Source organism: Pogoniulus pusillus, chromosome 24 (assembly GCF_015220805.1).
Source record: "Pogoniulus pusillus isolate bPogPus1 chromosome 24, bPogPus1.pri, whole genome shotgun sequence".
Classification (NCBI taxonomy): domain Eukaryota; kingdom Metazoa; phylum Chordata; class Aves; order Piciformes; family Lybiidae; genus Pogoniulus; species Pogoniulus pusillus.
Window position 1 is genome coordinate 3,995,532 of NC_087287.1, and position 19,606 is coordinate 4,015,137.

Below are 19,606 nucleotides of genomic sequence, written 5' to 3' on the forward strand. Positions count from 1 at the left end.
TCAGCCCAGCGCAGCACAGCACAGCCCAGTCAGCCCAGCGCAGCGCAGTCAGCCCAGCGCAGCACAGCACAGTCAGCCCAGCGCAGCACAGCACAGCGCAGTCAGCCCAGCGCAGCGCAGCACAGCGCAGCGAACCCAGCACAGCACAGCACAGTCAGCCCAGTGCAGCGCAGCACAGCGCAGTCAGCGCAGCACAGCACAGCCCAGTCAGCCCAGCACAGCACAGCCCAGCACAGCCCAGTCAGCACAGCCCAGTCAGCCCAGCACAGCCCAGCCCAGCACAGCACAGCCCAGTCAGCCCAGCACAGCACAGCCCAGTCAGCCCAGCACAGCGAACCCAGCACAGCACAGCGCAGTCAGCCCAGCGCAGCGCAGCCCAGCACAGCCCAGCCCAGCACAGCCCAGTCAGCCCAGCACAGCGAACCCAGCACAGCCCAGCGCAGTCAGCCCAGCACAGCACAGCCCAGCACAGCCCAGCCCAGCACAGCCCAGTCAGCACAGCCCAGTCAGCCCAGCACAGCCCAGCCCAGCACAGCCCAGCACAGCACAGCCCAGTCAGCCCAGCCCAGCACAGCCCAGTCAGCCCAGCACAGCGAACCCAGCACAGCACAGCGCAGTCAGCCCAGCGCAGCGCAGCCCAGCACAGCCCAGCCCAGCACAGCCCAGTCAGCCCAGCACAGCGAACCCAGCACAGCCCAGCGCAGTCAGCCCAGCACAGCCCAGCCCAGCACAGCCCAGCACAGCACAGCCCAGTCAGCCCAGCCCAGCACAGCCCAGTCAGCCCAGCACAGCGAACCCAGCACAGCACAGCGCAGTCAGCCCAGCGCAGCGCAGCCCAGCACAGCCCAGCCCAGCACAGCCCAGTCAGCCCAGCACAGCGAACCCAGCACAGCACAGCGCAGTCAGCCCAGCACAGCACAGCCCAGCACAGCCCAGCCCAGCACAGCCCAGTCAGCCCAGCACAGCCCAGCCCAGTCAGCCCAGCACAGCGAACCCAGCACAGCACAGCGCAGTCAGCCCAGCACAGCCCAGCCCAGCACAGCCCAGTCAGCCCAGCACAGCCCAGCCCAGTCAGCCCAGCACAGCACAGCCCAGTCAGCCCAGCACAGTGAACCCAGCACAGCCCAGCGCAGTCAGCCCAGCGCAGCGCAGCCCAGCATGGTCTCTGTGCTGGCAGACGAGCAGGCAGGTGGAAGCAGCACTGCTGGCTGTGCCCCGCAGGCCAATGAGGCTTTGAAGAGCTCAGATCGTCCCCTGCACGGTCCTTGGCCCAGCTCCCTGCACTCCCAGGCAGGACTGGCACCGATGCCAGCCTGGCTTCATGGGAAGCAGCAACCAGAGCACTTCACCGGAGGTGACTAAACGGCCCTGATGGTTCTGGAGTGCAATAAAACAGCCTGCAGTGAGAGGGCCCTGGCAGGCAGCAGAAAGGAGCCACTGTGCTTGGTACCCAGGCAACAAAGCTGGGCACCAGCAAACAGGCTGCTGCTTTTTTCCTGCTGCCAGGTTCAGTCCTCAGTGCTTTCAGCTGCAGAGGACACAGAGCTCCCTCCTGCTGCCAGGGCAGGTTTAGGCTGGATGTTAGGAGGAAGCAGCTGGCAGAGAGAGTGATTGGCATTGGAATGGGCTGCAGAGGAGAAGGCTGAGAGGGATCTGAGCAGTGCCTGTGAATACCTGAGGGGTGGGGGTCAGGAGGGGGCCAGGCTCTGCTCAGTGCTGTCCTGGGACAGGACAAGAGGCAATGGACACAAAGTGGAGCCCAAGAGGTTGCAGCTGAGCATGAGGAGAAGCTTGTTTGGTGTGAGAGGGCTGCAGCAGGCTGCCCAGAGAGGCTGTGGAGTCTCCTGCTCTGGAGGCTTTCAAGCCCCCCCTGGATGTGTTGCTGTGTGCCCTGCCCTGGATGCTCCTGCTCTGACAGAGGGCTTGGACTGGATGATCTCTGCAGGTCCCTTCCCAGCCTATGATTCCTCTTCCAGCCTGTGAGGAAGCTTCCATGCTGCAGGGGTCTGGATGCAGCAGGAAGGCAGAGGTGCAGCACTCACACGGAGTTGTCCACCCCTGCTGAGCCTTTCTCCCCAGCCCAGGCTCTCCTCCCTCCCTCTGCAAACCAGCAGAGCCTGTTCCCTGCCAGCCTGCTGCAGCTGTGCCCAGGGAGCAGAGGCGATGGAGAGGAGGAAGCAGCCTGCCCTGATTGCCCAGCACACAGACAATTAAGCCACGAAAGCATTTCCTCAGGAAGAGATTAGGGAGGATTGTCTGTGCTGCTCCAGCTCCGGAGGGCTTAAGGAGTCACCTTAGAGCCAAAGTCTAATTAGAAGGCTCCAGCTGCAGAGCAGAACGACTCTTACAGACCCCCTCTGGAAAAATACTGCTTTGTCTGCAGAGAGCAAATCAATCCAACCACTCACGGGCACTGGGTCATGTCCTGGAGGAAGAGGCAAGATTCAAGCTCTGCATCTGCCCTTTGAGGGCTTTGCCCTTTGGTTTGAACAACCTCAAGGGCAAGGAAAGCTTTGCAGAAGGGGCAAGCTTCAAGCTTTGCATCTGCCCTTCGAGGGCTTTTCACTTTGAACAGCCTAAAGGGCAAGGAAAGCTTTGCAGGACATCTCTGATTGTTCTTTTTTCCTTTCTGACCTCTCCTAACTAGTATGGATGTGGTGTGCCCAGGTGGGCAAGAAGGGCATCAGCAACCTGGCCTGCATCAGCAATGGTGTGGCCAGCAGCAGCAGGGCAGGGATGGTGCCTCTGTGCTGGGCACGGCTGAGGCCACAGCTTGAGTGCTGGGGTCAGTTTGGGGCTCCTCCCTGCCAGAAGGACACAAACAGATCATCGAATCCAACCCCCCTGCCAGAGCAGGACCATACAATCCAGCTCAGGTCACACAGGAACACATCCAGACAGGCCTGGAAAGGCTCCACAGGAGACTCCACAACCTCTCTGGGCAGCCTGTGCCAGGGCTCTGGGACCCTTCCAGTCAAGAAGTTCCCCCTTGTGTTGAGCTGGAACCTGCTGAGCTGCAGCTTCCATCCATTGCTCCTTGTTCTGTCACAGGAGCAGTGAGCAGAGCCTGTCCCCAACTCCTCCAGCCCTCAGCTATTCACAGACATTGCTCAGATCCCTCTCAGCTTTCTCCTCTCCAGACTCAGCCCCAGGTCTCTCAGCCTCTCCTCAGCAGGCAGTGCTGCAGTCCCCTCACCATCCTCACATCCTTCCACTGGACTCTCTCCAGCAGATCCCTGTCCCTCTTCAACTGGGGAGTCCAGAACTGAAGGCAGTGCTCCAGATGAGGTCTCAGCAGAGCAGAGTAGAGGCAGAGCAGAACCTCCCTTCATCTGCTGGACACACTCTGCTTAATGCCCCCCCGGACCCCATTGGCCCTCTTGGCCACCAGGGCTCATTGCTGTGCCACAGATGCAGGCTGGAGCCTGCAAAGAGTTTCTCTGTTCCTCATACTAATGCTGTCCTGGCTGGTCACAGAGGCACCATCTCCATCACCTCACCCTGCAGCACTTCTGAGCTCACCCTTGCAGAAAGCCTTAAAAAAGGAAAGCAAAAAGGTTCCATTTCCTCCCCAGCTCACCTGAGAATTCGGATGGAAGAGCCAAATTCATGTGTGAGCAGAGCCAGGCTGAGCAGCAAACGGCCTGGGGCACCAGCAGTGGCTTCTGAAGCCCCAAGCAGGAGTTGGAGTGGAGGAGCTGTGGAGGTCCCTTCCAGCCCCTGCCATGCTCTGCCTCTCTGAAGTTCTTTCCTATGAGGCTGGTGGAGCTCAGGAAGAGGTTTCCCAGGGAGGTGTTGGAGGCTCCATCAGCTGCAGGCTTGGTTGGGGTCTTAGGAATCTGCCCTAGTCCCTGCTGCCTGCAAGGGGCTGGGGCTAAAGGACCTCCAGCAACCCCTCCCAGCCCAGTGCTGGCCTTTGGAGGTCTTTGCCAGCCCTCAGGCTGAGCTGCCTGTGCCAGCCTGGGCAGCAGGGCTGGTGCAGCTCAGCAGGACTCTCACCAGGAGGGCATTTCTCCTTTGCCATTTCCCAAGCAGAAACCCCCAAACCCTTTCAGTACTTGCAAAGACTTTAATGAAGCTCCTGCAGAAGCAACTGTGCCCAGAGCAAAGACATCAACCTCCTGGGGGGCTGCAGAGATTGCAGCTTTTGCTGGGAGGAAAAGCACTTCCCCAGGGACACCCACTGCAAGGCAGGCAGCTGCCCACCTGCTCAGCTCCTCTCTCTGCTGCCTTGGCCACCACTGCTCTGCTGAGAGCTCTTCCAGGGGAAGGCAGGGGAGAGCCTCCCTTTCAGGTGAAAGAAATAAAGGTTGGGTTGTGCTGGAGAGGCTGCCCCAGAGCCCTGGCAGGAGCACCCCCTCGTGGGCAGCTCTCCTCCTGCCTTTGGGCAGCAGCTCTCTTTCGAGCCTGCCTAAAGGATTAAAGGAGATCCTAAAGGGTCGAGACCCACTGCTAGAGGATGTCCAGGACAGTAACGCTGCCGTGACAACCTCCAACGCTTCCAGCAGCCTCGGGGGGGCGCCAGCACACCCCAAGATGCACAGAAGGTTGAGCAAGCTCCCCTAGACAACCCCCCTACCCTCCCCGAGGGGATCCACAACCCTTTTTGGTGCTAGCAAATTCTCTATTAAGTTAATTAGCTTTTACATGGGAGGAAACAAACGTTCAGGTGAAGGTGAGGACATCTCTTTGATGGTGCTCTGCAGGCAGTCACCCCTCAGGAAATGATCTTCACATCAGGCTTGGACTCTTCCAGGGCTTTCAGTTCATCATCCACTTCAGAGCTCCAGTAAATGTCATACAGGCTGCACTCAGAGAGAGAGAGAAAAGCAAACCGGCTTAGAGAGCTTCCTCCCATCCAGGCAAGAGAGAGATGCACAAACAGCTTCTTCCCCACACATCCCACACCTCAGGAAGAGCCTTCCCTGGGTTCCAGAGCCTGGCAAGCTGCCTTTGGAATGTCTTAGTTCCTCCCCAGCACCACCCCTGGGCCAGAGCAGATCAAGAAGGAACAAGGAGTGTTTTGTGCCACGCAGATGGCATCTGAGCCCTCCCTGAACCAGCAGCTGCCCTCAGCTGCCATTCCCAGAGCTCTCCCCACAGCCCCCTGCTCTCCACCTGCCAGGGGGGAGAAGGCAGGAGGCAGCTCTCACATTAGCTGCTGCACGTTGCAGCTGGGGTTCCTCAGGGCTTCACAGAGCTTCCTGACACCTTCATCCTCCAGGGAGTTGTAGCTGAGGTCCAGCTCGGTCAGGCACTGCTTGGTGGCCATCAGAGTGGCCAAGGTTGCACAGCAGGCTGCTGTCAGGTCACAGTTCCCCAGCCTGAAGGGAGTGGATGGAGAGGTCAGCACAGAACTGATGGCTCCAGAGACCAGCCCAGCAGCACTCACCCAGGCAGCAGCAGAAGACAGCCCCAGAGACCCTTTTTTAGGCTGGAACCTCCAAGACCTCATCAGGGGCTGGCATATCAATGGCATGGACTCTCAGAACCAAGCAGGTTGGAAGAGAGCTCCAAGCTCATCATAGATTCAGTCCTCTTGTTCTGTCCCTGGGTGCGTGGGAGCAGAGCCCTACTCCACCTGGCTACAGCCTCCCTTCAGGTAGTTGCAGAGAGCAATGAATCATAGACTCAAGCAGGTTGGAAGAGACCTCCAAGTTCAGCCAGCCCAACCTAGCACCCAGCCCTGCCCAACCAACCAGACCATGGCACTAAGTGCCCCAGCCAGGCTTGGCTGCAACACCTCCAGCCACAGCCACTCCACCATCTCCCTGGGCAGCCCATTCCAATGCCAATCACTCTCTCTGCCAGGAACTTCCTAACAACATCCAGCCTAGACCTGCCCTGCCACAGCTTCAGGCTGTGTCCCCTTCTTCTGTTGCTGGCTGCCTGGCAGCAGAGCCCAACCCCACCTGGCTACAGCCTCCCTGCAGGCAGCTGCAGACAGCAATGAGCTCTGCCCTGAGCTTCCTCTGCTGCAAGCTGCACACCCCCTCCACCACCTCCCTGGGCAGCCCATTCCAATGCCAATCACTCTGGCACCACCCACTGCCCCCTCCCTCCCTCTTCACGCTGCCCTGGGAAGGGTTCCCCCGCAGGAGCAGCTCACCACAGGGACTGGATGCTGCAGTTGGGGTGCAGCAGCCCTTCGCGCAGCAGCTCCACTCCTGCATCTCCCAGCTTGTTCTCGCCTATGTGCAGGACCTTCAGGTGCTTGTTGATGCTGAGGGCAGAGCTGAGGGCCTTGCAGCAAGCTGTGGTGAGCCCACACTCCCTGACCCTGCAAGGCAAAAGGTGGCACAAGGGTTTGATGGAGCATGCCCAGAGCTGTGGGCACTGTTGGCTTCTTCATGAGAGCCCAGAGAGCAGGGTGAGAGGAACCAAAGCCTCCTCCCCATAGCCACCACCTCCTTCACCCCACTCTGGCTGCTCCATCCTCTCTATGCAGCCCCTCTCTCACTCTTGGAACTGGGGGTGGCTGCCTCAGGGCTTGTTCTTAGGACAGGCACTTGCTCCATGAATGATTCACAGAATGGGATGGGTTGGAAGAGACCTCAAAGCTCAGCCAGCTCCAACCTGCCCCCCACCACCATGGGCAGGGACATTTCTCATCAGCACAGGTTGCTCAAGGCCTCATCCAGCCTGGCCTGGAACACCTCCAGGGAGGTTGTGGAGCACAGAATGTGATCAAAGATCCCATTCTGTGCTTCTGTGCTCCACAGCCTCCCTGGGCAACCTGTGCCAGCCTCTCCCTACCCTCACTGCCAACAATCTCTTCCTTCCCTCCACTCTCCCTCTCCCCTCTCCCAGCTCAAAGCCATTGTCCCTCATCCTGGCACTCCCATCCCTTGTCCAAAACCCCTCTCCAGCTCTCCTGAAGCCCTTTCAGCTACTGGAAGGCTGCTCTGAGCTCTCCCTGGAGCTTTCTCTTCTCCAGGCTGCACAACCCCAACTCTCCCAGCCTGGCCCCATAGGGTCCTTCAGCCCCCTGAGCCCTCATTTCACCTCCACCTGCCTGCAGTGAGGTGCCCACCACAGAAGGCAGCAGGCTGTGAGCCCTGGCAGCAAGCTCACCATAGCTCCTGGAGCTTGCAGCGGGGATCTTTCAGTGCCTGGCACAGCATTTCCATCCCTGAGTCCCTCAGGTTGTTGTCTATCAGGCTGATTTCTGCCAGGGTCTCTTTGCTGCTGAGGAGTCTGGAGAGGTCTTTACAGCTGGCGCTTGTGAGGTCGCAGTCCCACAACCTGCAGGGTGCAGTGACAAGAGGTTAGAAGGCAGAGCCCTCTTTTAGCACTCACAGACACCCCCTCATGTCCTTCTGCCCCTCACAAGGCCCAACCCCACCATCCCCCCCCTCCCCCCCTCATCTTTCTCCTCACTTCCCCACCTGTCCCACCCAAGCCCACTCTGCAAGGCAAGAACCCCCCAGGCAGAGGCATTGGCAGCAGGCAGAGGACTCCACAGGAAGGCCAGGCCATGCCATCAGCAATCTCCAGCCAGCCTCTCTCCCCAGAGGCTGATCCAAGCCCTTTCAAGTGTGGTCTTCCTCATCCTTGGTGTCTTCCACCCTAGCTCTGAGAGTTGACTGCAGCAGAGACCTTCCTGCTCCAACTGAGGAGCCTTCCTTCGGCAGCAAACCGGCAGCAGAAGGGAGACAGCTCCCAGCCTCTAAGCAACCCCAGCCTGCCCCTTACCACAGCTTCTGGATTCTGCAGCTGGGATGCATCAAGCCCTGGCACAGCAGGGCCAGCCCAGAGTCTCCAATCTTGTTATCCCCCACCGAGAGGTCCACCAGGGCTGCCTTGCTGCTGAGGACGGCACTGATCTCCCGGCAGCTCTCGCTGGTGATGCCACAGTTCTCCAGGCTGCAGGGAAAGCACAGCTGCAGCTCCCTCTCAGGCAGCCCCCAGCACCCCCAGTTCCCTCTGAGAAACCCTTGGCTCCCTGCTGCAAACACAGCTCCCCCAGTTCAGCTCCCTGCTGCAAACACAGCTCCCCCAGTTCAGGCTCCCTGCTGCAAACACAGCTCCCCCAGTTCAGGCTCCCTGCTGCAAACACAGCACCCCCAGTTCAGCTCCCTGCTGCAAACACAGCTCCCCCACTTCAGGCTCCCTGCTGCAAACACAGCTCCCCCAGTTCAGGCTCCCTGCTGCAAACACAGCACCCCCAGTTCAGCTCCCTGCTGCAAACACAGCACCCCCAGTTCAGGCTCCCTGCTGCAAACACAGCACCCCCAGTTCAGGTCCCTGCTGCAAACACAGCTCCCCCAGTTCAGGCTCCCTGCTGCAAACACAGCACCCCCAGTTCAGGCTCCCTGCTGCAAACACAGCTCCCCCAGTTCAGGCTCCCTGCTGCAAACACAGCACCCCCACTTCAGCTCCCTGCTGCAAACACAGCACCCCCAGTTTAGACTCCCTGCTGCAAACACAGCACCCCCACTTCAGGCTCCCTGCTGCAAACACAGCACCCCCACTTCAGGCTCCCTGCTGCAAACACAGCACCCCCACTTCAGGCTCCCTGCTGCAAACACAGCACCCCCAGTTCAGGCTCAGGAAGCCCAAACCTTCTGAGAACCCAAATGGAAAGCTCCAAGCATTGCCCTGCAGCTCCCAGAGCCAATCCCCTCCCCCAAAATCTGGCCTTAAAACTGCTGGCAGTGCTTGCTGCTGCCTGAGGGTGCAGTGGGGGATGAGCAGCTCCTCCTTACTGTAGTAACTCAAGGTTGCAGCTTGCCTCCACCAGTCCCCTGCACAGCTGTTTGACAGCTGTGTCCCCCAGGGTGTTGTTGCTCAGGCTCAGCTCCTTCAGGGTGGGTTTGCTCTGCAGAGCAGCATTCAGAGCTTCCACGATGTCTGCTGTCAGCTCACAATATTCCAGCCTGCAGGAAGGAGAGAAACCCAGGGAAGAGAACAGACTTAGGCAGGTTGGAAAAGAGCTTTGAGATCATCAAGTCCAACCTAACACCTTCTAATTCACTAACCCCTGGCACCAAGTGCCCCATCCAGCCTCCTTTTAAACACCTCCAGGGATGGGGACTCCATCACCTCCCTGAGCAGTTCCCAAGCTTCAGGCACTGCTAAGGACACAAACCACTGCTGAAGCCCCCCAGGGCACACAGCTTGGCCTCCAGCCTGCACCAGCACTTCTCTACCACCCTCACCAGCTGCTCTCCCTGCTGCTGGGGGGGGCTGTTGGACTGGATGAGCTTGGAGGCTTTCCCCAGCCCATCCCACAAGCATGGGCTGCTTGACCAGTCAAAGGGCTGAGGGAGTACTCACTGCAGCTTCTGCAGCTTGCAGTTGGGGTTGATGATGCCCTGGCACAGCACCTTCACCCCAGCAGTGCCCAGCTTGTTGTCCCCCACGTGCAGCTCAGTCAGGGTGGGCTGGGCACTGAGCACGGAGCGCAGAGTCTCGCAGCTGGCACTGGTCAGGTTGCAGTTCTGCAGCCTGGAGGAGAGAAGACAACCAGGGTGAGGGAGATGCAGCAGTGCAGTCAGTGGAGGGGAGGCTCTCCTCAGAGAGCTGCTTCTGCTCAGCTCTGAGAAAGGAAAGAGAGGCTGAGAGCTGAGTCTGTGCAGCCAGGAGGAGAGAAGACAACCAGGGTGAGGGAGATGCAGCAGTGCAGTTAGGTTGAAGGGAGGCTCTCCTCAGAGAGCTGCTTCTGCTCAGCTCTGAGAAAGGAAACAGAGGCAGCTGCCCAGTTTGCAGACCAAGAGAGCTTCTCAAGCATCTCCCACCCCAGAAGGGGCAGCTGCCCCGTTTGCAGACCAAGAGAGCTTCCCAAGCAACCCCTCCTGGGCTCTAGCTTATGCCCACTGCCCTTTGTACTGTCTCTGGGCACCAGTGCCAAGAGTCTGGCCCCATCCTCTCGCCCACCCACCTGCCAGCTACTGATGAGCAGAGATTGCTACTGGACCAGCAGGTCTCAGAGAGCAGCACACAGCAGCCTGCTTCATCCCTTGCCCTGCAGCAGGCCACAGGCATGGCAGAGGAGGACAATCAGGGAGGCTTTACCATAGCTTCTGCAGGCTGCAGCTTGGCATCAGCAGCCCTTTACACAGGTACTCAATGCCTGCATCCCCCAGCTCGTTGTTGTTCAGCTTCAGCTCTGTCAGGGAGGGGTTCATGTGGATGATGGAGGAGAGATCCTTGCAGTTACTGCTGGAGAGATTGCAGTCATCCAGCCTGGAAGAGAAGGAGAGGAAGAAAGAGGCTCTTCAGTTCTCAGGGCTGCTCTGCCCTGCCTGGATGGCTGAAGAGGAGGCTGAAGGGATCATAGATCCCATTCTGAGCTTCTGTGCTCCACAACCCCCCTGGGCAACCTGTGCCAGTCTCTCCTCACCCTGACAGTAAGAAGTGAGCAAACCTGTGCCACCTCTCTGTCCAAAGAGAGGATTTGATGGAGTCATAGAATGGGTTGGAAGGGACCTTAGAGGGTCTCATCCAGCCTGACCTGGAACACCTCCAGGGAGGTTGTGGAGCACAGAAGCACAGAATGGGATCAAAGATCCCATTCTGTGCTTCTGTGCTCCACAACCTCCCTGGGCAACCTGTGCCAGTGTCTCCTCACCCTGACTGCAAGAAGTGGGCACCATGCAAAGTGCCCAAACACCTCTAGAGAGTTGGAAAACAAAAATCCCACAAGATCTAAACCTGTTGAGGACAAAAAGCTCCTTCAGACTGCAGTAATCTGGCTGAGGAAGAGTGTAGCCAGCAGGACAAGGGAGGTTATTCAGCCCTCATGCTCAGCACTGGGCTGCCAGCAACCAGAGCTGGCTCCTGGGCACTTTGGCACCAACTGACACCCCCTTGGTATGCTCAGCTGCAACTGCAAACACTTTTGCAACAGGCTGGAGTTTGAGATGAACTTTGTGGCTCAAAATGGCAGAATTATTCCACTTCTACCTCACAAGCCTGAGGTTCTGCAGCTGGGAAACACGAGAGAAAGACAACAGCTCTCAGCCAGCAGAGAGGACAAAACAAGTGGCTCCCACCTGATGGATTTGCAGGATTTCATGGTGGACAGAAGTTCAGCCCATCTGGTTGGGCTCATCTCTTCACACTGGATGTCAAGGTCCATTTTGACAGCTGAGCTGGGATCTGAAAATGAAAGGGGAAAAAAAAACATCAAAGTGATGTTTGGGTTTAGTTTTCATTGAGTGAGAAGAAGCAGTTCTCATCTGCCCTCCCAAAGCTCTCAGCTCCACCATGCAAAGAGGACAGGCTGTGCTCTTCCACCACCAGCTGCCTGCTGCAAACACCCAGCAGTGATGGAGTGGTTTTGTCTGGGACGTGGCAAGGTTCATCTCTAAGGGATGTGGAAAGATATGGCAATGGTTTGGGGTCTGCAGCCTGCTCCTGCAAGAAGGAGGAGGTCTGGAGACATTTAACCCCCAGCTGGATGTGTGGAGGAGGTGTCCCTGTGTAGGTAGTAGAAGCATTCTTCCAGGATCTAACATCCAAACTTTGCCAGGCCATCCTGGCTGGGGTAGTCTGAGCCCAGAGAAGCTGGGCAGCAGGGATGGTTCAGCTTTACAGCCAAGCCTCATTTCACAGAACCAAGCAGGCTGGAAGAGAGCTCCAAGCTCAGCCAGCCCAACCTAGCACCCAGCCCTGCCCAACCAACCAGACCATGGCACTAAGTGCCCCAGCCAGGCTTGGCTGCAACACCTCCAGCCACAGCCACTCCACCACCTCCCTGGGCAGCCCATTCCAATGCCAATCACTCTCTCTGCCAGGAACTTCCTAACAACATCCAGCCTAGACCTGCCCTGGCACAGCTGCAGGCTGTGTCCCCTTCTTCTGCTGCTGGCTGCCTGGCAGCAGAGCCCAACCCCACCTGGCTACAGCCTCCCTGCAGGCAGCTGCAGACAGCAATGAGCTCTGCCCTGAGCCTCCTCTGCTGCAGGCTGCACCCCCCCAGCTCCCTCAGCCTCTCCTCACAGGGCTCTGCTCCAGGCCCCTCACAGCTTTGGCGCCCTCCTGTGGACACGCTCCAGTATCGCAACATCGCACTTGAATGGAGCAGCCCAGAACTGGACACAGCACTCCAGGGGTGGCCTGAGCAGTGCTGAGCACAGGGGCAGGAGAACCTCCCTTGTCCTCCCAGCCTAGACCTCCCCTGGCACAACTTGAGGCTGTGTCCCCTTGCTCTGTTGCTGTTTGCCTGGCAGAAGAGCCCAACCCCACCTGGCTACAGCCTTGCTGCCCTTCCCTCAACACCTTCCAGCACCTCAGCATCTCTCCCAACGTTTCCCAGCACTCTGCCTTGCAGGGCAGCTCTGGATGCACAGAGACAGAAGCCTGCCCAGGACGTGGCTGAGCTCTGGGCTGAGTCACCAGGGGTGGTGTTAAAGGCAGCCCTCCAGCAAGTGACAAAGCCCAGGCTGGGTGTCTTGGCTTTGCCATGACTCAGACTTCAGCCTGTGCAAGAAGAGTCTCCTGAGCTCTCCTGTCAGGAAGGTGAACAGCCCAAACCTCTCTGGCCCTTGCTGCCTGCAGCTCCTCACCCAGTGCAGGCATCTCCTGCTGCCACCGAATCCAGCCCGACCCAAACCAGGCCCTCCACAGGGCTGGGCTCAGGATCACAGCTCACACCAGGATTCGTCCACCTCAGATCCCTCAAGCCACGTCCAGGGGGAGAGAGCTGCTGAGGATGAACTCTTGGTACACAGGGAGGGAAGCAGGACACAAGCATCATCCTGGCACCGCTCCTGCTGCCAGAGCTCAGGGAGCTCCTTGGCCTCTGCCCTCCCAAACCCAAAGCAAAGCACTGCTGGGAGGCAGGACCACATCCCTGGTGGGTTCCCATCACAGCCCACGAGTAGAGGGGCTCAGATTCCACACTGTTACCAACCAGTGCCCAGCCAAAACAGAGGGAACAAGGGGGACACCAACCAGTGCCCAGCCAAAACAGAGGGAACAAGGGGGACACCAACTAGTGCCCAAGCCAGGGGGAACAAGGGGGACGCCCACCAGTGCCCAGCCAAACCAGCAGCAGCAGGAGTGATGCCAACCAGTGCCCACCCACACCAGAGGGAACAAGGGGGATGCCAACCAGTGCCCACCTAAATCCGCAGCAGCAAGGGAGACGCCAACCAGTGCCCACCCAAAGCGGTGGGAGCCAGCGAGGAGAGGGCAAAGGCAGCAGCCGCAGCAGTCGCCAGCCGCTGCCCAGGCACTCCGCCCCGTTTCCGCTCCCTCTGACCCCAAAAGAGCTTCTCCTGCACGACCCCAGCGCTGCAGCGCCGTGTCGGGGGAACCGGCCGCGGCTCGGTCCTCTTCATGCCTTAGCTGTTATGCCTCGCCCGGTACCCGCCCAGCGTCCCCTTCGCAGCCCCCCCGGCCCCGCTCCCCGCAGCGCAGTTAAGGCCGGAGCCGGCGGCGCTGCCCCCGCCCGGCCCCCGGCCCCGCCGCGCCGCTCGTACCGCGCTCCGCCCGCCGCCGCCACCGCGCAGCCGCCGCTCCGCGCCCGCCCCGCTGCTCCCCCGCCCTGCCTCCGCCCCGCGGGAAGGGCAGGATCTGCTCCCTTCCCTCTTCCGCTCCTCTCCTTCCTCCCTCCCCCCCCTTTTCTTCTTTCTCTCCCCTCTTCTTCCTCTTTTTCCCCTCTCTTCCCCCTTTCCCTTTTCCCCTGTCCTGTCACTTTTCCTCCTTTCCCCTTTCTTCTCTCTTCCTGACTTCTTCCTGCTTCTTTTCCCCCAGCCTTTTTCCCCTTTGACTTTTTTGTCCTCCCTTGGTTTCCCCCCCGCTTCCCCCTCTTTTCCCCTTTCCTATCCACCTGTCTCCTCCATAGTCTCTTCCTTCCTTTCCCCCCCCCCTCCGAGTTTTTCTCACTTCCTTATTTTTCTCTTTTCCCCTTCTCATCTCCCACTTTCTTCTTTTTCCTGTATTTTGCCACTTCCCTCTTTTTTCTCCCTTCTTTCCCCCGGGTTTTTTTCCCTTTCTTCTCTTTCTCTTCCCTTCCTGCCTTTTCTCTTTTCCTTCCATCTTTTTTCTGTACTCTCCCTGCTTCCCTCTTTTCCTTGCCTCCTCTTCCCTTCTTTGCCCCTTCCATTGCCCTCTTTTCCCCCTCTTCCAACCTTTTGCTGTCTTTTTATTCCCCTTCTCTCTTCTTCCCTTCTTTGCCCCTTCCATTGCCCTCTTTTCCCCCTCTTCCAACCTTTTGCTCTCTTTTTATTCCCCTTCTCTCTTCTTCCCTTCTTTGCCCCTTCCATTGCCCTCTTTCCCCCCTCTTCCAACCTTTTGCCCTTTTTATTCCCCTTTCTCTCCTCTTCCCTTCTTTGCCCCTTCCATTGCCCTCTTTTTCCCCTCTTCCAACCTTTTGCCCTCTTTTTATTCCCCTTTCTCCCCTCTATTTCTCCCCTTTTTCATCTCCTCCCTATCTCCTTCTCTTCCTTCTCTCTTTCCTCCGTTTCCCTTTTCCCACCCACCCCAACTATCGCCCAGAGCAGGAGCAGTGGGATACATGGGAAAGAGGACTGGAGAGGGGGAATTCTCAGTAGCAAAGGGATGCACAAGGCATAGGAGGATCCAAGTTACGTGAGGAGGTATCTCGCCGGGCTGCGGGGACAACATCTACCCCATGGAGTGCCGAGGAGCTTGCTGGGGACACATGCGGGGAGGGATTGACAGGAGAAGACAGGACCCACCTTGAACTTCCCCTGGGATATTAAAACTGAGAACAACAACAACAAAACTCCATCCCTTAGGGGGTCCCTCCCTGACCTCCAGCTTGCCAGACGGCTGCGCATGGGACCTCCCCGGCGCGGTGGGAGATGCCCCATCAAGGTTGTCGGGGGCTCTTGAGCAACCCGCTCTAGTTGTCGCCGCTGAGTGCAGCTAAGTCGGACTAGGTGAGCTTTTCAGTGTCCCTTCCAGCCTCCACTCGTCTCTGTTCCGTGCCACTCCGTGCCCGCTCTCAGCAGCGCTGCCCATGACGCATCCTCTCCCCGCCCTGCCTCCCCCGGCGCAACACGTTGAGGCGCAGCCGAGCCGCTCCGAGCCGGCACAAAGGCCTCTCCGGGCTGTTTCAAACCAAGCTCTCTCCCCACCCCCCCACCCCCCCTCCTCCTCCCCGGAGCGTGGAGGATGGGCGCCTCGCACTTTTCGCTGCTGCCACCCCCGTGGCTCACCCACCTAGCCCCGGTGCTGCGGCACCCACCCGCCCCGCGGGGCCGTGCCCTTCCAAGCGCCCCCGTCCCGCCGCGGCGGCCGGCGCTGGAAGGGATTCGTCATCGCTCGGCTCTCTTCCCCTCCGGCTGCCGGCTACTCCCAGCCTCCCCCATTGTTTCCCAGTAAAAGGCCGGTAAAAGCCCAGTAAAAGCTCGCTCAGACTTTCGCAGAGCAGAGCAAAGAAAGCTTCGGAGCTGCCGAGCGTTTTCCGGGCACCGCGTCGCTTCCCGACCTCCCCGTCCCAAACCTTCGCCTCTCCCCCCACCAAGTTCTCTCCGAACGCCCCATCCCGGTGCCTCCAGCTCGCAACACCCGCCAGACAGAGCCCAGCTCGCCGTTCCTACCGAGCAAAGCCCCGCGCAGGCTCGTCCCCCGCGGCCGCGACGCGCTCGTCCCCGCGGGCAGAAGGCGAAGCGGCGGAGCCGGAGCCCGCCTGGGTCGCTGGTACCTACCCTGCGCTGCTCGGCGCTCTGCGGGGAGCCAAGGCAGAGCTGACGCCTTCCTGCTGCCGTTACCACGCAACCTCTGCTGCTGTACACATGGTGCCTGCTAGAGGGAGAGCGGTGCTCCGCTGCGGGCTTGCTTTCCCCCTCTTCGGGGACTCTCAGGACGAAGAAAACATCCCACAACCCCCCGATGATGCTGGGCTTAACTGCTTGCCGCTGCTCATTGTAACCACTCGCCGAGTTTTAGCCCCAGAGGGAAGGAATAGTTGCAGTTGAAGGGTCCATCCGAAAACGAGGCCACCAGAATGTTGAAATGTGGATAGAGAAGATCACAGGATGCTAGGGGTTGGAAGGGACCCAAAGAGATCATCGAGTCCAACCCCCCCCTGCCAGAGCAGGACCACACAATCCAGCTCAGGTCACACAGGAACACATCCAGACAGGGCTGGAAAGGCTCCAGAGAAGGAGACTCCACAACCTCTCTGAGCAGCCTGTGCCAGGGCTCTGGGACCCTTACAGGAAAGAAGTTCCCCTCGTGTTGAGGCAGAACCTCTTTTGCTGCAAGTTCATCCTGTCCCAACCCCACCTGGCTCCCTTCAGGCAGCTGCAGGCAGCAATGAGCTCTGCCCTGAGCCTCCTCTGCTGCAGGCTGCACACCCCCAGCTCCCTCAGCCTCTCCTCACAGGGCTCTGCTCCAGGACCCCTACCAGCTTTGGCGCCCTCCTGTGGACACGCTCCAGTATCGCAACATCGCACTTGAATGGAGGAGCCCAGAACTGGACACAGCACTCCAGGGGTGGCCTGAGCAGTGCTGAGCACAGGGGCAGGAGAACCTCCCTTGTCCTCCCAGCCTAGACCTCCCCTGGCACAACTTGAGGCTGTGTCCCCTTGCTCTGTTGCTGTTTGCCTGGCAGAAGAGCCCAACCCGACCTGGCTACAGCCTCCCTTCAGGAGATGGCAGTGCAGGACTCTGTTGCACCCTGGGGGCAGCACTAGAATTTCCCTTCTTCTGCAGTAGATGGGAACCGACCACCAGAAGAACTCCAAGAGCTAAAACTCACCTTCCTCAGTGCCCAGCAGAGAGCTGAATGCCAGAGGGTGCACCTCTTCCCCATTCCCTCCCGGGACAGATCAGGCCATCCACATATAGTCCTCGTGCCCCTGGGTCTGACCTGAATGCTGCTGAACTTGAGGTTGGCACAAGCTTCTGGCTTTGGTGATTGCCAGGATGCTGCCCAGTAGGTGGGTGAGTGGGGTGCTGCAGCTGATGAAGCTGTCCCTGCCCTTCTTGCCTAGCTTGATGCTCTCAGAAAAGCCACTGTGTGAGGAAGTAAGTGAACCCTGGCAGAGGGGTTCAGCACCTCCCATCCCACCAGCTCCCCTGGTATCAGATGCCTCACTCAGCCTGGCAGCAAATGTATCCCCCCTTACCCAGGTGCTGCTGCCAACTCTCTGCTCTTCATTCCTGTCCCCAGCAGCCAGCTGGGGGGAGGCTCTGGAGGACAAAGTCTGCTGTTCATTAGAGGTTTCAAAGCAGTTTATGTCCCATGGACCTCTTGCTCACTGGTCTGTGCTGGTCAAACACAGACTGCCAAGCCAGGTGCCCCATTGCCAAGCTGTTATCAGCTTCTGCCTCACTGTGGTCCCTTTGGCTGCCCTCACTGCAGGGACAGCAAGAAGCACACTGGGAAAAATCCATTGCCCTTCCCCCAGCGAGCAGGACCAGGCTGTCCTGCTGACCAGAGACACAGGTCCAGAGGGCACTGCCACAGTCAGGCTGAGCGAGACAACAGCAAACACTGGGGAGAAATCCTTGGGCTTGGTGTTCCAGGGAGAAAGTGGAAGGCTCCTGGCATGGAAAGAGTCCGTTTGGGTGGCTGCACAGCCTCAGGTCTGACACCCTGAAGAGGGAGAGGTCTGGTGCTGACATCTGCTCTGTGTCTCCTTCTTCTTTATCACCATTTGTCCATGGCTCTTCTGAGGTGACTCAGATTTATCTCCCCCCCCCCTCCCCTTTTTGTTTTCAGGGCTTGCCCTTTTCCCATTGTACCTGGAAGGAGAGTGCAGTGCTGCCCACCTTCTCCTGGGCTTGTGGGCACAGCTGGCACGGACCCAGTGAGGGCAGGTCTCATGTGTTGGCATCTGGAGAAGCCAAAATGCATCTCAGATGACTTCATTTTAAGACTAAATTTACACACATAAGCCTAAAGCAGACTTGCAAAAGGATGCTTAAAGGAAGCTCATTAGCTTAAGCTGGCAGCTTTGCCTTTTCCCCCTCCAGCAGGGTCCTGTTCTGTCTCTCCACCCTCACCATGCCCCTGTGCACACACTTAACTGCAATTAAAGGCAATCAGATCATCAAGGTAGTGATAAATCTTTCCCTAACTCGACCCAGGAGATCCCATTCATGACAGGAACTCAGCTGTGGTGACCAAAACAGGGAGCTGTAGGTCTGCTGGTTACAGAGAGCCTGGGTTTAATTCCTGCTGGATCCATTCCTGAGTCCATTTGCTCCTTGAGGTGTGTGAGACTTAAAGGGTGGATTTGTAAGGGGAGGAAAGACAAAGCTGGGCTCATTCCTGATGAGCCAACAGGCTGCTACAGCACTGGGAGCAAAAGGATCTGTGGAGCCAGGCTGGAGAACCCAACAGACTCCCAGCATGGTGAGGCTGGAATGGACCTCTGGGGATCATCCAGTCCAACCCCCTGCCAAAGCAGGGCACCCACAGCAGCTTGCCCAGCAGCACAGTGCCCAGGGGGGGTTGGAAGCTCTCCACACAAGCAGACTCCACAACCTCTCTGGGCAGCATGTGGCTGGCAGCTTGGGGGTGGCTGAGCAAAGCTTTGTGCTCCTTAGCAAGCACAGCCACATGGTCCCTGCTGACACACATCTGGATGCTCCAAGCTGTGGCAGCTCTTCATTGATCCCCAGGAGAAAGCCATTAGGGAGGAATTCTTCCCTGCTCTGATGTGGTCACCTCGTTCTTGTAGAAGAAAAGAGGGTCTCTGCTCCTCATGCTGCTCTTGATTTCCTACAGGGGTGGGAATCATTACACTTCAAGCAGGCAGTCAGGCTCTGGGATGGTTTCATCCTTGTCTGCACAGCCAAAATAGGGCCCCAGGAGAGCAGGGGTGTCCAGATGTGCTCTTCAACCACCTCACTGACCTGCAGAAAAGTGGTGGTGGCGGAGTCTCCTTCTCTGGAGACACCCAAAACCGACCTGGCTTCGTTCTTATGTGCTCTGCTCTAGGTGACCTTGCTCTGGCTAGGAGGGTTGGGCTGGATGGTCTCTGGAGGTCCCTTCCAACCCCTAACACAACTCTGCTATCCTGCTGCACCTTCAGCATCAGCCGTGGCAGCTGCTGCCTGCCAGTCTGCAGAGGGCGATGCAGCACAGCTTTGGCCAGGCTTTGGATCCTCCTTTAGGTGCCCACTGATCAGACTTGGGTCCTTTCCAACTCCTAACGTCCTGTGTGATCCTTTAGGTGTCTACTGACCAGGCTTTGGGTCCTCCTTTTGATGTCCCCTGACCAGGCTTTGGGTCCTCCCTTAGGTGTCCACTGATCATGCTTTGAGTCCTCCTTTTGATGTCCACTGACCAGGCTTTGGGTCCTCCTTTAGATGTCCACTGACCAGGCTTTGGCTTCTCTTTTAGGTGTCCACTGACCAGGCTTTGGATGCTCCTTTTGGTGGCCACTGACCAGGCTTTGGCTTCTCTTTTAGGTGTCCACTGACCAGGCTTTGGCTTCTCTTTTAGGTGTCCACTGACCAGGCTTTGGGTCCTCCTTTTGATGTCCACTGACCAGGCTTTGGATGCTCCTTTTGGTGGCCACTGACCAGGCTTTGGCTTCTCTTTTAGGTGTCCACTGACCAGGCTTTGGGTCCTCCTTTTGATGTCCACTGACCAGGCTTTGGATGCTCCTTTAGTTTTCCATTATCCTGAGGTTGCCCCTGGTCATCAAGATACTGGCAAGTGTTGAGGCTT

The 19,606-nt window shown here is 58.4% G+C and overlaps 1 protein-coding gene across 5 annotated transcripts; it reads right to left on the bottom strand.

The window, feature by feature from the left end:
- Positions 1-4,055: 4,055 nt before the first annotated feature.
- On the bottom strand, positions 4,056-15,716 carry RNH1 (ribonuclease/angiogenin inhibitor 1). Of its 5 annotated transcripts, none has more exons than XM_064163108.1 (10): positions 15,627-15,716; positions 10,998-11,103; positions 10,018-10,188; positions 9,280-9,450; positions 8,709-8,879; positions 7,696-7,866; positions 7,075-7,245; positions 6,110-6,280; positions 5,154-5,324; positions 4,056-4,805 (listed from the first exon to the last, which is right to left on the bottom strand). In XM_064163108.1, the coding sequence occupies exons 2-10, from the start codon at positions 11,081-11,083 to the stop codon at positions 4,718-4,720; spliced, it is 1,371 nt and encodes a 456-aa protein (XP_064019178.1). In that variant the 5' UTR covers positions 11,084-11,103; positions 15,627-15,716; the 3' UTR covers positions 4,056-4,717. The 5 variants fall into 5 exon arrangements, with proteins under 5 accessions (XP_064019178.1, XP_064019177.1, XP_064019180.1 ...); XM_064163107.1 differs by lacking the exon at positions 15,627-15,716 and adding an exon at positions 15,519-15,620; XM_064163110.1 differs by lacking the exon at positions 15,627-15,716 and adding an exon at positions 13,431-13,468.
- Between the last annotated feature and the right edge of the window lie 3,890 nt (positions 15,717-19,606).